Source organism: Notolabrus celidotus, chromosome 11 (genome assembly GCF_009762535.1).
Source record: "Notolabrus celidotus isolate fNotCel1 chromosome 11, fNotCel1.pri, whole genome shotgun sequence".
Lineage (NCBI taxonomy): Eukaryota > Metazoa > Chordata > Actinopteri > Labriformes > Labridae > Notolabrus > Notolabrus celidotus.
In genome coordinates, this window is record NC_048282.1 from 9,927,028 (window position 1) to 9,939,545 (window position 12,518).

A 12,518-nucleotide genomic window follows, 5' to 3' on the forward strand; every position below is an offset into this window, starting at 1 on the left:
AAATGTCCACTAGAAGCTTGCCCAAAAGCGAGTCAATCCTCATTAGTCCCAATATTAAAGTGCTCATATTCATAATTTAAACGCCCAACCAGCCAGCTTTTTTCAGGGGTTTGATAGGTTGCCATAATCAAACAAGTTAATAAAACTCCTGTGCAGAGTGCAGCCACACACACACTCCTTCAATCATGCTGTGGGTTGCCAGGCTGTACGGGAGAGAGACGTTTCAAATGTATGTTGTGGATTGAGTATGTGTCAATCATAGACGGCCTGGCCTGATACTATATGAATCTGTGTATACTGAGTTTTTTTTTTTTTAAATTAGTATGGTAGTGAGTTCCCTGAAGGAGACAACCCTTTTTGCAGGTTGCAGATCCATGTTAGCTAGGATTGTTGCTGGCTTTGCCCAACGGAGCAGTGATGAGAGGACCACTAAATCTATGTCACCAGGACTGTTTCATTCATCAGCTTGTTATCTCATCTCATCGGGAGATTAATGAGCTACTACTGCTATTAATCGTCTCATCACTTTCATTGCTCTCTCTGTCATTCTCTTCTATCCCTCTTTCCAACCCCAACTTGGTTAAGGCAGATGGCTGTCTAACATGAATCCGGTTTGGCTCAAGGTTTCTGCCTGTTAAAAGGAACTTTTTCCTCAGCACTGTAACTATCTAATACTGCGAGGTGCAATGCTCATGGTAGATTAAGATGAGAAAAGACTGAGTCTTATCCTGTCTTTGGTGTTGGGTCTCTGTTAATTTATTTAACATAGAGTATGGTCTAGACCTGCTATCTTTGTAAAAGCGTCTCGAGATAGCGTTTGTTGTGATTTGGCGCTATACAAATAAAGATTGATTGATTGATTGAAGAGTGTGCCATGTTCAACAAACTAATTATGTCTTTTAAGTTTGGTAAATTAACGATCTATAATTTGATGTCTGCCAATCTTAACACTGTAAAATGTGTCTCTTTCGATATAATCCTTGGCACTTGTAGGCATTAAGGATGCCATTTCAACTGTTGCAGTAGTAGCTAAGGTGAGTCTAGATATCCAAGCTGAAATACCATGTAAGCTCTTCATGGCGACCAAATAATGGTGCATTTTGCCTAAAGAACAACAGATTTCAGATTTCTTTTTTATCAGATAAATGGCGAAATAGTGAACTTTGCCTTTAAAAAGACATAAAACAGGACTCTCTGAAAGTGTTGCTGCATCTGTGTCATCTATTCTAACACTTACAACCTCTTTAATTTTATATCAGGGTTGTTTCACAATGAGCGTACTACTTGGGGACTGAACATTGAAAATGACCTTGCAGAGTAGGAGGGATGCTTTGAGGTGAAATTATGCATAACGCCAACATAATTGCATCATCGCAAACAATGTTTGTGTTCCATTTCATGTTCACATTGTATACGAGCCGCTGTCCTACACACTCCATTGAGTAATAAAAGCACATTTCTGTGCCTTGATTAAAGCTACTGAGGCATGTGAGGGATCTTCCCCTGCATTGATCGAGGATAGCAGCTAGGTGAGCTGAGCAGAATAGCCAAGTGGGTAAACAGACACTAATTCAATCAGCAGGGCTCTCAAGTGGGCCTGGAGACGGTCCATTTTTAAAAATCTCCCCCTGTGATTGGACATCCAATTCGAGCAGTGATTGACCTGTTCATTAGTCCTAATCGGGTGAATAATCTTTTTACCAAGACCCACAGAGAGAGAGCAATCTCATAGATACGTATCTTACTCTAAATCCACATTGTGGTGTTTGCAGAGCTTAATGTAGCCATCTTTAGAATGAAATGATTTCAGATTTATTCAAAATTCTGTCAGACTACTTACACGTCAAACCTCAGATTCTGTTTCTCCTCAAAGAAGAAATCCAGGACGAACTTTCGGACAAAATCTGGATTCCGAGTGTTATCGATTACCTCCGTTCTGCCAAACTAAAGGAAAAGGAAAAAAGACAGAGATTTGTGAATGGATATGTCTCGGTAGGCAAGAAAAACACTTGTAAAATAAATGTGTTTCAGCAGCAATTAATATAAAGATATTAACATTTGACAAATCTTTGGATCCCCTAAACACTCATCTTCTTAGCTTAAATATTCCTACACTACATCACACTGAGCTCCATTGTGCCATGTGCTAAAGCAGCATCCCCAGAGAAATCATACCATCACATTAGAGCCAGCCCTCTATACCCTGCAAGCCCACAGAGTCTGAGTCCCAGCCTCCCACCTGGGCCATGCCGTCTCTCCATCTCCCTGACAATCACTCCAGTAATCCCCCAGATTGGACTGCCGGCCTCACCTCCGGAGCCCGGCCCAACAGCACCGTGTAATGAGCTATTGATCTTGGCACTGCCTAACCTCAGCCTCAATACCTCTACTCATGTCTTTAGTGCCCAGTGCACATAATCCGTGCTATCAACCGGATCCCCGGCCTATCCATTACCAGGGCCTCACAGGACTGACTGTTGGTCCTCAGAACCTACCTGTATCGATCACAGGCAAATCCCTTGATATTTCCTCATAGTGTTTCTATTTTAGGGTTGGAGGCCTTTGGTTTTAAAGCTCACTCAGGTGTGATTGGTTAATAAGTGTTAGGGCATTGTGGGTGAAGGTTGAGGAATTGCTTTGTTAAAGCAGAGATGTTTTTGTTGTCCTAGAGTGGTTGCATCTTGGGTTATCTTTGTTAAAACTCAAAATGGATCTATTAAAGATAATGTTTATTTCTCACACTGATCTCTTACCTTCACTCTTCATTTACCGTTTGTTCCTTTTGATTCAGGGTCCAATTTATGGCGCTGAATCATAAAAGTCCTGCCTAAAAAAGGCATATGTGCTTTAAGGTGAACTAAGCCCAAGTGCACAGGTGTGTGTTGACTTAGGGAAATTAAATGTTTAAATGCAGACAAAGGTGCAGCTGCTGGGTTGGTGGGAGAACCTTATGGACCAGCTCATGGTTGAGGTTTTACAAGGATTTGTTGCCTAAAATGCGTAAGTCTGTAGTTGATAGCATAACATACACGTGTCCCAGAGCAGTGTTATGGCTCTCGAGTCCAGGACTTGGACTTGTGTTTGACTCGATTCAATGTGGACTTGCGCATTGGTGACTCAGACTTGGACTTGGACTCAAGGATTGACTGCAGGACTCAGAAGATGAAGACAAAGACTGGGACTTATTTGCTGATCAAGACTGTTTTGTAACTTTCTGTTTTTGTTATTAATTTATTGTTTATTTAATTTGAAGCTCTAATAAGTCAGTCAGTTTGGAGCAAGGGCTGTCACGTGTCACATTTACCTGCATGCATGTTCAAGTGTTGTCTTGTTCCGCATCAGTTCTTGCTTGGAGGCTTAAAAAGGCGCAACGAATCGTGCATTGGTTGTCAAAGGTTTTACAGTAAATGCAAGCAAGAATGGAGCAACATGTTCAAACATGTAAAAGAACCCTCGAGGAGAAGATGGGGGAAAATCTCTAACTTTAACTGACATTTGTCCAAGATGCACTCATAAAAATAAGTTAGATGCTACAGCCAGCCTACCATTAGAATGCTGATGTTAGCCTGGCAAGTGACTCAATCTGCAATATATTCGGTCTATTAAAATTCAGATTAAAATTGGGTGGGCGTGCCTTTAGGATCAGTCTAACTCAACTCAACCTGGACTCAAACACTGAGGACTTAAGGCCTACCTCAGACATGAGGTTTAGTGACCTGACCTCACATTCATCAATGTGGTCCACAGAAATACTTGCAGTCATAATGACGTATTAACGGTGCTTGACTTTGTATAAGCTCCTATGTGTCACAAGTGTCTGATGGCACCACAAGTCCACACCATACTTTGGGTCAATCAACACTACATCGAGGAGTTCTGGTGCCTAAACCTCAACACGCTTTCCACAATGTTAACAACTCGTTGGAAAGACTTACTTATTCTCCCGTGTTTACTATGCCCTGTGTCTGGAATATACTCCACCATTTCCCTCTCTTATATTCTGGTGTGTGAAAATGACACACATGATGAGCTTGTGATGATATGTTGGTTTGGAAATCTGAGCATGCCATGAAATGCCATGAAAGGGCTGTATTGCACATTTACGATGTTCAGTTCACGGCACTCTGAAATGCATCTGCATCTTTGATGACAAGGAGTTGATTAAACTTACTAAATGTACCTGATGTTTCACCAAACTGGAATAAATCAAGCTGTAGATGCAGAGTTTTTTACTGTGATCGCGGCAACAACGTCAAACCTCAAATAGTAAACAGACGTCCCCCAGTTGGTTGTGTCTTTGTCACTAACGCACACCGGGGGTAAAAATCATCAATGAAGATGAGACAGATGCATGGAGGCGGGTAGAGCTGGCTCATAAAGCACACCTGCTGTAGGTAGAGACCAAGCAAACACTGTGCCCCTCAAATAATAACTCTAGTATCTATAAATAACAACGTTGTAATCGTCGTGAAATTGATGACAAAACCAATGACGCACAGGGGCTGAGATTAAGGTAATTGGTCAAATTTATGGGAAAGTTGAGGTGAGTGTATAAAATTGCAAGGCTGCGCAAAAATCACACTGATTGGTTGAATTTGCGTTGATAGTTGCGATCGCGAAATCGCAACTTCCTGGAGGGACTGATTAATCTAGTCCGAAGGCAAAGGCCATTCGTGAAGACCCTCACCATCCTCTTCATGCAGAGTTCAGACTTCTGCCAACAGGGAGGAGGTTGATTTACTTTACATTATGAGGGTCAAATCAAACGCATATTTTAGATGATATGAATGAATTCATGTTTTGGTGATCATGTGTATTGCCTGTGTTGCAATTTGACGCCCGTGTTGACTTCTTTTGAAAAATCAAATTGACCCTTGAGGACAATAAAGACTTTCTGGTCCAATCACGGCCAAATGACAGCTGCTGGTTTGTGAGCGACTGTAAGAGGTCATTTCCATCTGCGGAAAACTCACACTCTCAATCAGAGATCTATTTATAGTTCACAGCATACATAAGCACAGAATAAGCTCACAAAGGAGACTAAAAAAAGACAATGAAAGCAGGAAGAGAGACGATGTAGACTGTACTGCAGGTTACAGTAAAATGAAAACAAACGCCTTTTACTCAGACTACTTTTTCTTTTCCTTATAATAGATGCAAACGAGCGGTTTGTCTTTCCCTGAACAACCTTTGACTTTTTAAAGTCAGGGTCAAATGTAAACACGTTGTCACAACACAGCAAAGGATTTCTCAGGTTTACATTCAAGCCCACATGTCTGCCCCCGGTGTCGATCCTTGTTTGGCTGACAGCGAGATGTTTACTCTGCTGATTGCAGTGCAGTTCATGCAGCGTTTTTGATTAAGCCCTGCCACATGAAATGAGAAGGTGTGAGGTGTCTTGGAGTGAGGGGATCAGGAATAGCAAACCCCTCACTGTCACATTAATGTTGACTTTGCATTTGTAAATGAGTAAATACACAGACGAGGGACAGAATGTCATAGGCAAATTAAACGAGGTAAAATGTAGCCTGTGGAGACATAGTGAAAAAAAGGAGAGGGAGGAAGGAATTTAAAGTGACAGTAATGAATGGAGGGTCACATGACCCCACCTTAAAAAAGAGTGACAGGGGGCGAGACAGCGAGGAGACGAGTGGAGCAGACGGTGCATATTTGATGAGACCAAAAAAGTAATCTCTCTTCTTTTCCTCCCTTGAGTTGCCATGTCGGACTTCCTTTTCTAACAGAAACAGATATATCGATTCATTTTCTTTATTTATTCTTCAACCTGTGATATAATGCGAGATAATTCACTCTAGATTGTATCTTAATAAATTCCATTTCCTGATTGAAAGTGACCAGCAAGGGAAGCTCTTAAAGATAACAGTCATTACATTTACAAAGGAAAAACCTTCTCAACAAATACCCTAAGTCAAATGGCCCTAAGTCTTTAATACGACAATGCTGGTGCTCCCGCCTCTAACATTAAGTTTGCATGTGCTGGATTTTGTACTCTGGTTCATAATAAATATGCAACTTCACATATTTAGGAAGAAGAAGAAAAGAAGAAAGTACTTTATCAATCCCCATGGGGGAAATTAAAGTTTCACACCCAAGAGTTTCTTTGATCATGCTACACACAAAGGTTTTTTATACATACATTCATGCGCAAACATGCTACGGCCATGCACTTATGGAGAGATGTCAGAGTGAGGAGGCTGCCCTCAACCAGTGTCACCCAAGCAATTGGGGGTTCAGTGCCTCGCTCAAGGGCACCCCGGCAGAGCCCAGGCAAAAGAACTAGCACCTCCCCAGCCACTGGTCCAATTGCCAAACTCCATGCCAGGATTAGAACTGGCGACCCGCTGGTTGACTCAAGGCAAGTCCCTATGGACTGAGCCACTGCCGCCCAAAAAAATGACAGTAATAAAAAATGTAGGCAGCAACTTATAGAATCGAGCTTGCAAAGAAACAAGCAACAATAATTAAAACGCTAGAGACAGTCGGCATCCCACAAAACGTCACTGCGCTGAAGGGGAAACAAACCTTTAGCCACAAGGCCTAAGAGCTGCTGTCTGTCATTCTGCACGACAGAGAAACTTCAAAACCTAAATCTAAAGTTTTTTTTTACATAACCAAAGCACAGAGCTGCAGACTGTGGCTACAGGACATCCTGCAGGGGGACTATCTTTGGGGTCCAAAATCCAAAGATGTGCACTACTCTGACTTTATATTTACCTTATCAAACAGAGCAAGATTTTTCCAGGGGTACCATGAATGTTGGATTAATAGTTAAAAGGCAAGTGATCAACAGCAGCTCTGCTCACAGAGTTTTTCAAGCCTGCTTTCTGTGTAAATCCCTGCATGATGTAGCACAATGTCAATTATAATAATAATCAGGTGCATAGAATTTACCAGAACATGCTTGTCTATTTAGTGTAGAGGAAATGGACATGATATGTTAGCATGACCTGAGTCCAAGTCCTGGGCTTGAGTGCTACAACGTTGCTTGAAGATACACAAACATTTGAGAATGGAAAACACAAGTTTGCTTAACTTACCTCCCTCCATTCTTTAGTCCCCACACCCTGCAAATACAACACGACCACTGGAGGGGAAAGAGGAGATGAAGAGGCCAAAGGGGAAGCATAAGAAAAGAAGAAGAAGAAAAGAAGAAGAGGTTATTCAGCTCTGTTGATTAGTCTGCTGGTGTTTATGTATTGGCACCTGCAGCACAGATACTAAAACACTCAGGTTAGAAAATCAATGAGGCCTCTATATTTTTTCATTAGATCTGGTGAGGCCGGAGGCAGTCAATAAATAAAAACCATTACACCTTTTTAGGCTGATATGCTCGCAACATTTAAACGATTCATGTCCGTTTAATCTTTAAAGACTATAATCCCCATAATGAGGAAGAACAGAGTATCACGTCTCCACACATTACGTGCAAATGTGATCAATTTCTTCATGTTCTGCTCGTCTTCCCTGCAGATCTGTTGGCCTTCAGCCAGGTCTCTCTGGCTATTAATATCCATATTAACAAAAAAGAATTACTGTTTAAGAAGCTTTGTTCTAGAAACTAAATGAAGCCTGCATACAAATATCTGGATCCATACGACATATTAACAAGAAAAGGTTGGTGTTTAAAAATGAAAAAGGCAGCCAAAGCCCTGATGTCAAAATTTTAGAGGAAAGTTTTGGATCTTCTTTAAGATTGTGAATTTAACGGTAAGAGTAAACTTGAACATTCAGTTCTGATCATCAGCTTGTGTTTGGCACAGTTATTCAAGCCTTTGTAACTCTCCAAGAGATGAGAGGAAATAATCTAATGGAAAGACACTTTTAGACAAACACAACTTTATTAAGACTCAAGGCTGTATCTTCGACACTTCTCCTCTGATGTTTTGTTGCATGTACTCGATCACAGCTGCTTAAAGAGCTCCCAGGTGCTGCTGGTGATGGGCAAAGACTAAAATCTACACTAGTAGTCTAAACACCCTTGGGATAGGAAGTGAAATCTGTTGTAGGATAATAAAAGGATGCATTCATGTTATGCAGTATTAAAAACCATGTTCTGCTCAGATAGCAGGTTAATCGACTCAGGAAAAACCGAGCATCAACCTTAAGCCCTTTTCAAATGTCACTCTGTTTTTCTCTTAAGTGTTTTTGTCTGTGGTCTTATCCCGGAGGGTCGGTAGAGTTTCACATGCCTGTAGTCTCAGAATCAGGTATACAGCAGCTGTTGCTGAGTAGATGGATTATTTTTAGAGCCTGACAGGAATATTCTTCACTGTTATCCTGGAGCAGATAAATCGTCTCAAGATGAGAAAAAATAACTTCTAACACCAGATTGCTAAAAAACAATAAAGAACAGAGGTAAGAGTGAGACAACGGGGCATTAAATGAAAGTGGAATATGGAGTATAAAGTGCTTCATAAGGGATAACTGCAAACAATTACTACATCCGAGTCAATTTAAAAAGTTCTGTATTAAAACAAATAGTGTCTCCTGTGGGTTAAAAACACAGCTGTTACATACTTACTTCTGATTGGTCAGCACCTTATCGGTATAGATTTGGCTCTAATAAATGACTCTGGTGGACTAACTGTAAACATATTACATACTATAAAAAGGTTTGTTCATTGACTTCAGTTTGTTTACGCTGGAAAAACCAAGAAAAGAGAAACAACCAGCTACAGGCTGGAGAGGTTTAAGACACAAAAACAAGAGAGCCATCTACAAAAGTGAAGATGGAAACACTCAACGAAAAACAGTTATAGGATATCCAATCCAATCCAGCTTTATTTGTATAGCACCTGTAATGCATACAAGCATGCAGACCAAAGTGCTTCACATAGAACAAACAGACAGAAGAGTTACAGCAATCTAAAAATAGTAAAAGACTAAGGCAAGAAAAATAATAATGAAATGCTTTAAAAACTAAATAAAATCAAGACAGTAAAAACGATTAAAAAAGAACAATGGAGTGAAATAAAATCTGTGAAAAGTAAAAAAAAAAAAAAAGAGAGAGAGAGAGAGAAACGATTTAATAAACATTCGCAAAACAGAAGTCGATAAAATCTGAATAAAGAAAAATATAAAATAAAATCTATTGTTAAAACTATAAATCAAATATCGACTATATTCTCCAAATTCAAAGCAATATCAAAAAGATACGTTTAAGTTTAGTTTTAAGGTCTGATGTCAAAATGTCATGAAGTCCAGAGTTTTTGAGCACAAGAACAGAAACTCTCTCCCTGTGCAGAACACATGAGGAACATTTAAAAATGTGGAGGCGTTGTCGGACTCCTGCTCACCTTGTTTTACTTCACCAGCAATATAAATGTTCACTTTAATGTGAGGGTACAGGGTTACCTGTTAGTATGGTCACAGCCAGCACTAGTATAACAAACTATTTTCAATGAAAGAAACAGATCCACAGTAAAAAAAAAAAAAAATTTTCAATCAATAAAATCATGTCTGCATCAATAGACCAGTAAAATTATTGATTTATGAGGTAAGCAGCCATGTATGAAGAGGGATAATGTATTGTGAGCAGGTTGTTCTTGCAGAGCAACACCTTTCGGGTGTGACAAGACCCCTCAGATTTTCATCAGGGTTCTGCTAACTCTGTTGGGCAGAGCAACCCACTCACTATACATAATAAACTTTTGCAGAAACTACATATTGAGCCTTGTGTTGTGATTAACAATCCAGTACAGCCTCACACAGATTGATGTTAGAGTTTACCTCCTCACCACTCAGTTCATTAACTTACAAACTAATAATAATAATAATAATACATTTTATTTATAAAAGCGCTTTAAAAGGTTCTCCAAGCGCTTTACATGAAAATACAATTATACAATAGGAAACAAAAGGAGAACAGTGCAAGAAAGCAAATAAAAGCAAGGCAGCAAAATAAAACAAAACAAGAAAAAAAATCAATCAATTATAGTTTAAAAGCCTTTGTAAATAGGTGTGTTTTGAGTCCGGATTTGAATTTGGTGAGTGAGGGAGAGAATCTGAGGTGTTGGGGGAGAGAGTTCCAGAGGGTGGGGGCAGCGACAGAGAAGGCCCTGTCCCCCCAGGTTCGGTGCTTGGGTTTGGTGAGAGGGGTGAGGAGGTTGGCGTTGGTGGAGCGGAGGTTGCGGGAGGGATTATATGGCTGCAGAAGGTCGGTGAGGTAGGAGGGAGCTAGGTTATGGAGGGCTTTATAGGTGATGAGTAGGATCTTGTACTGTATTCTGAAGGGGATGGGAAGCCAATGGAGGTTCTGGAGGACTGGGGTGATGTGGTCTCTGGAGCGGGTATGAGTGAGGAGGCGTGCAGCTGAGTTTTGTATGTATTGTAATTTGTTGAGGAGGGTGTTGGGTGTACCGTGGAGGATGCTATTGCAGTAATCGAGTCTTGAGGTGATGAAGGCGTGGATGAGAGTTTCAGCAGCTGTGAAGGAAAGGGAGGGGCGGAGACGGGCGATGTTTTTGAGGTGGAAGAAAGCAGTTTTTGAAATATTGTTAATGTGTTGTTGAAAGTTAAGTGACTGATCAAAGATGATACCAAGGTTACGGATGTGGGTGGATGCTGAAACAGTGGATTTATCAATAGTGAGTGAGAAGTCTGGGCAGGTGGAAGTGAGGGATTTTGGGCCTATGATGAGAATTTCGGATTTGTTACAATTGAGTTTGAGAAAGTTTGTTTGCATCCAGGAGTTTATTTCAGTGAGGCAGTTTGTGAGGGTGGTGTGGGAAGCAGCGGTGATGGATGTGGTTGAAATGTAAAGCTGGATGTCGTCGGCATAACAGTGGAAATGGAGGCCGTGGCGGCGTATGATGTGACCAAGAGGGAGCATGTAGATGATGAAGAGGAGGGGACCAAGCACTGAACCCTGGGGGACACCATGAGAGAGGGGGGCTGTGCGTGACTTGAGGTTGTTGATGCTGATAAACTGATGGCGGTCAGAGAGGTAGGATTTGAACCAGGAGAGGGCGGTGCCAGTGATACCGAGGGAAGATTGAAGGCGGGTGAGGAGGATGGAGTGATTGAGGGTGTCGAAAGCTGCACTAATGTCCAGGAGGAGGAGGATGCTGAGGGAGTTGTTATCGGATGAGAGGAGGAGGTCGTTGGTGATTTTGAGAAGGGCTGTTTCTGTGCTGTGATGAGTTCTGAATCCGGATTGAAATGGTTCGTACAGTTGATTGGAGTGAAGATAGGCTTTGAGCTGGGTGGCGACAGTGCGTTCGAGGATCTTTGACAGGAACGGGAGGTTGGAGATGGGGCGGAAATTGTTGGGGCTGTTCTGGTCGAGTCCTGGTTTTTTGAGGATGGGTGTGACAGAGGCGAGTTTGAGGGCGGGAGGGACAGAACCAGTGGACAGGGAGGAGTTGATTATGGAGAGGATAAGGGGTCGAAGGGCAGGGAGACAAGCTTTGGTCAGTGAGGAGGGGAGGGGGTCCAGGATGCAGGTTGATGTCTTCATGCCGGAGAGTGATTTATTGAGATCCAGGGGGGAGATTTGGCAAAACTGAGAGAGAGACTGGGTTGTTAGGGGGGGCTGATGGGAGTGTGGCTATGGGTGGGGAGGGCAGAAGTAAGCAGTTCGGTGTGGATGTTTTCGTTTTTTTCTTGAAAGAATGACAGGAAAGAGTTGCATTTGTCTGTTGTGAATGAGTAGGAGAGATTGTCCATGGGTTTGAGAAGCTTGTTTATTGTTGAGAACAGGTGCTTTGGGTTGGTAGAGCTGGAGTGGATGAGGTTGGAGTAGTAAGTGGACCGGGCGGTATGGAGGGCGTCATTGTAGTGGTGGAGAAAGTCCTTGTATGCCAGGGTGTGTACGGTGAGGGATGTTCGTCTGGCGAGGCGTTCGAGTTGGCGTTTCTTTGATTTCATCTGACGGAGTTCGGGGGTGTACCAGGGGGCAGAGTGGGTGAAGGAAACAGATCGGGTTTTCAGAGGGGCAAGCTGATCGAGGCAGGAGGAGAGTGTATCATTGTAGAGGTTGACCAGGTCAGAGGGGGAGAGGTTTGAGGGAGGGTGAGTGGATAATTTTATTGTGAGGCAGGCTGACAGGGAAGAGGGACAGATGGACTTGATGTTGCGGTAGGTAATGGTAATACACAACAATTATTCTGACCAGCTTCTGTCCTTGAGGTCTAGATCCAACTCTGAGAAACTATTTGAAATGTATTCTTCAGCAGTACATAGAGACATATCTTTGCGTTACTGGTTGTGATATGGATGGAAATGAATACCGACACCTCCTTAAGACCTACAAAAGCAAAAGAGCATTTGAAGCCTGAAACTGCTGTGAGGGAGAAGGTGTCAGACCAAATGATTGGCAGCACGCTGAAGAAGCAGCCTTTGTTTATATTTTCAAAAGCAAATATTCACACTAAGTGAGGCATTGTTAAAGGAAGGCAGGATGAGCTGTGGTCAGAAAAAAATACTACCTTAAGATTGGTACAGTGATAAGATATACATCCTAGCCTACAGGGGGCGCCATAATCAACACTAACCAA

At 41.9% G+C, this 12,518-nt stretch overlaps 1 protein-coding gene across 1 annotated transcript in view; it reads right to left on the minus strand.

Annotated features, from left to right (window-relative positions):
• The window catches only part of LOC117821951 (copine-9-like), a 126,440-nt gene that overhangs the window by 82,802 nt on the left and 31,120 nt on the right, over positions 1–12,518 (minus strand). Inside the window, exons 3-4 of the mRNA XM_034696525.1 lie at positions 7,059–7,105; positions 1,841–1,944 (exon numbers count right to left, since the gene is read on the minus strand). Coding sequence (XP_034552416.1) covers positions 1,841–1,944; positions 7,059–7,105 — 151 coding nt within the window. The remainder of the gene's footprint in view (positions 1–1,840; positions 1,945–7,058; positions 7,106–12,518) is intronic.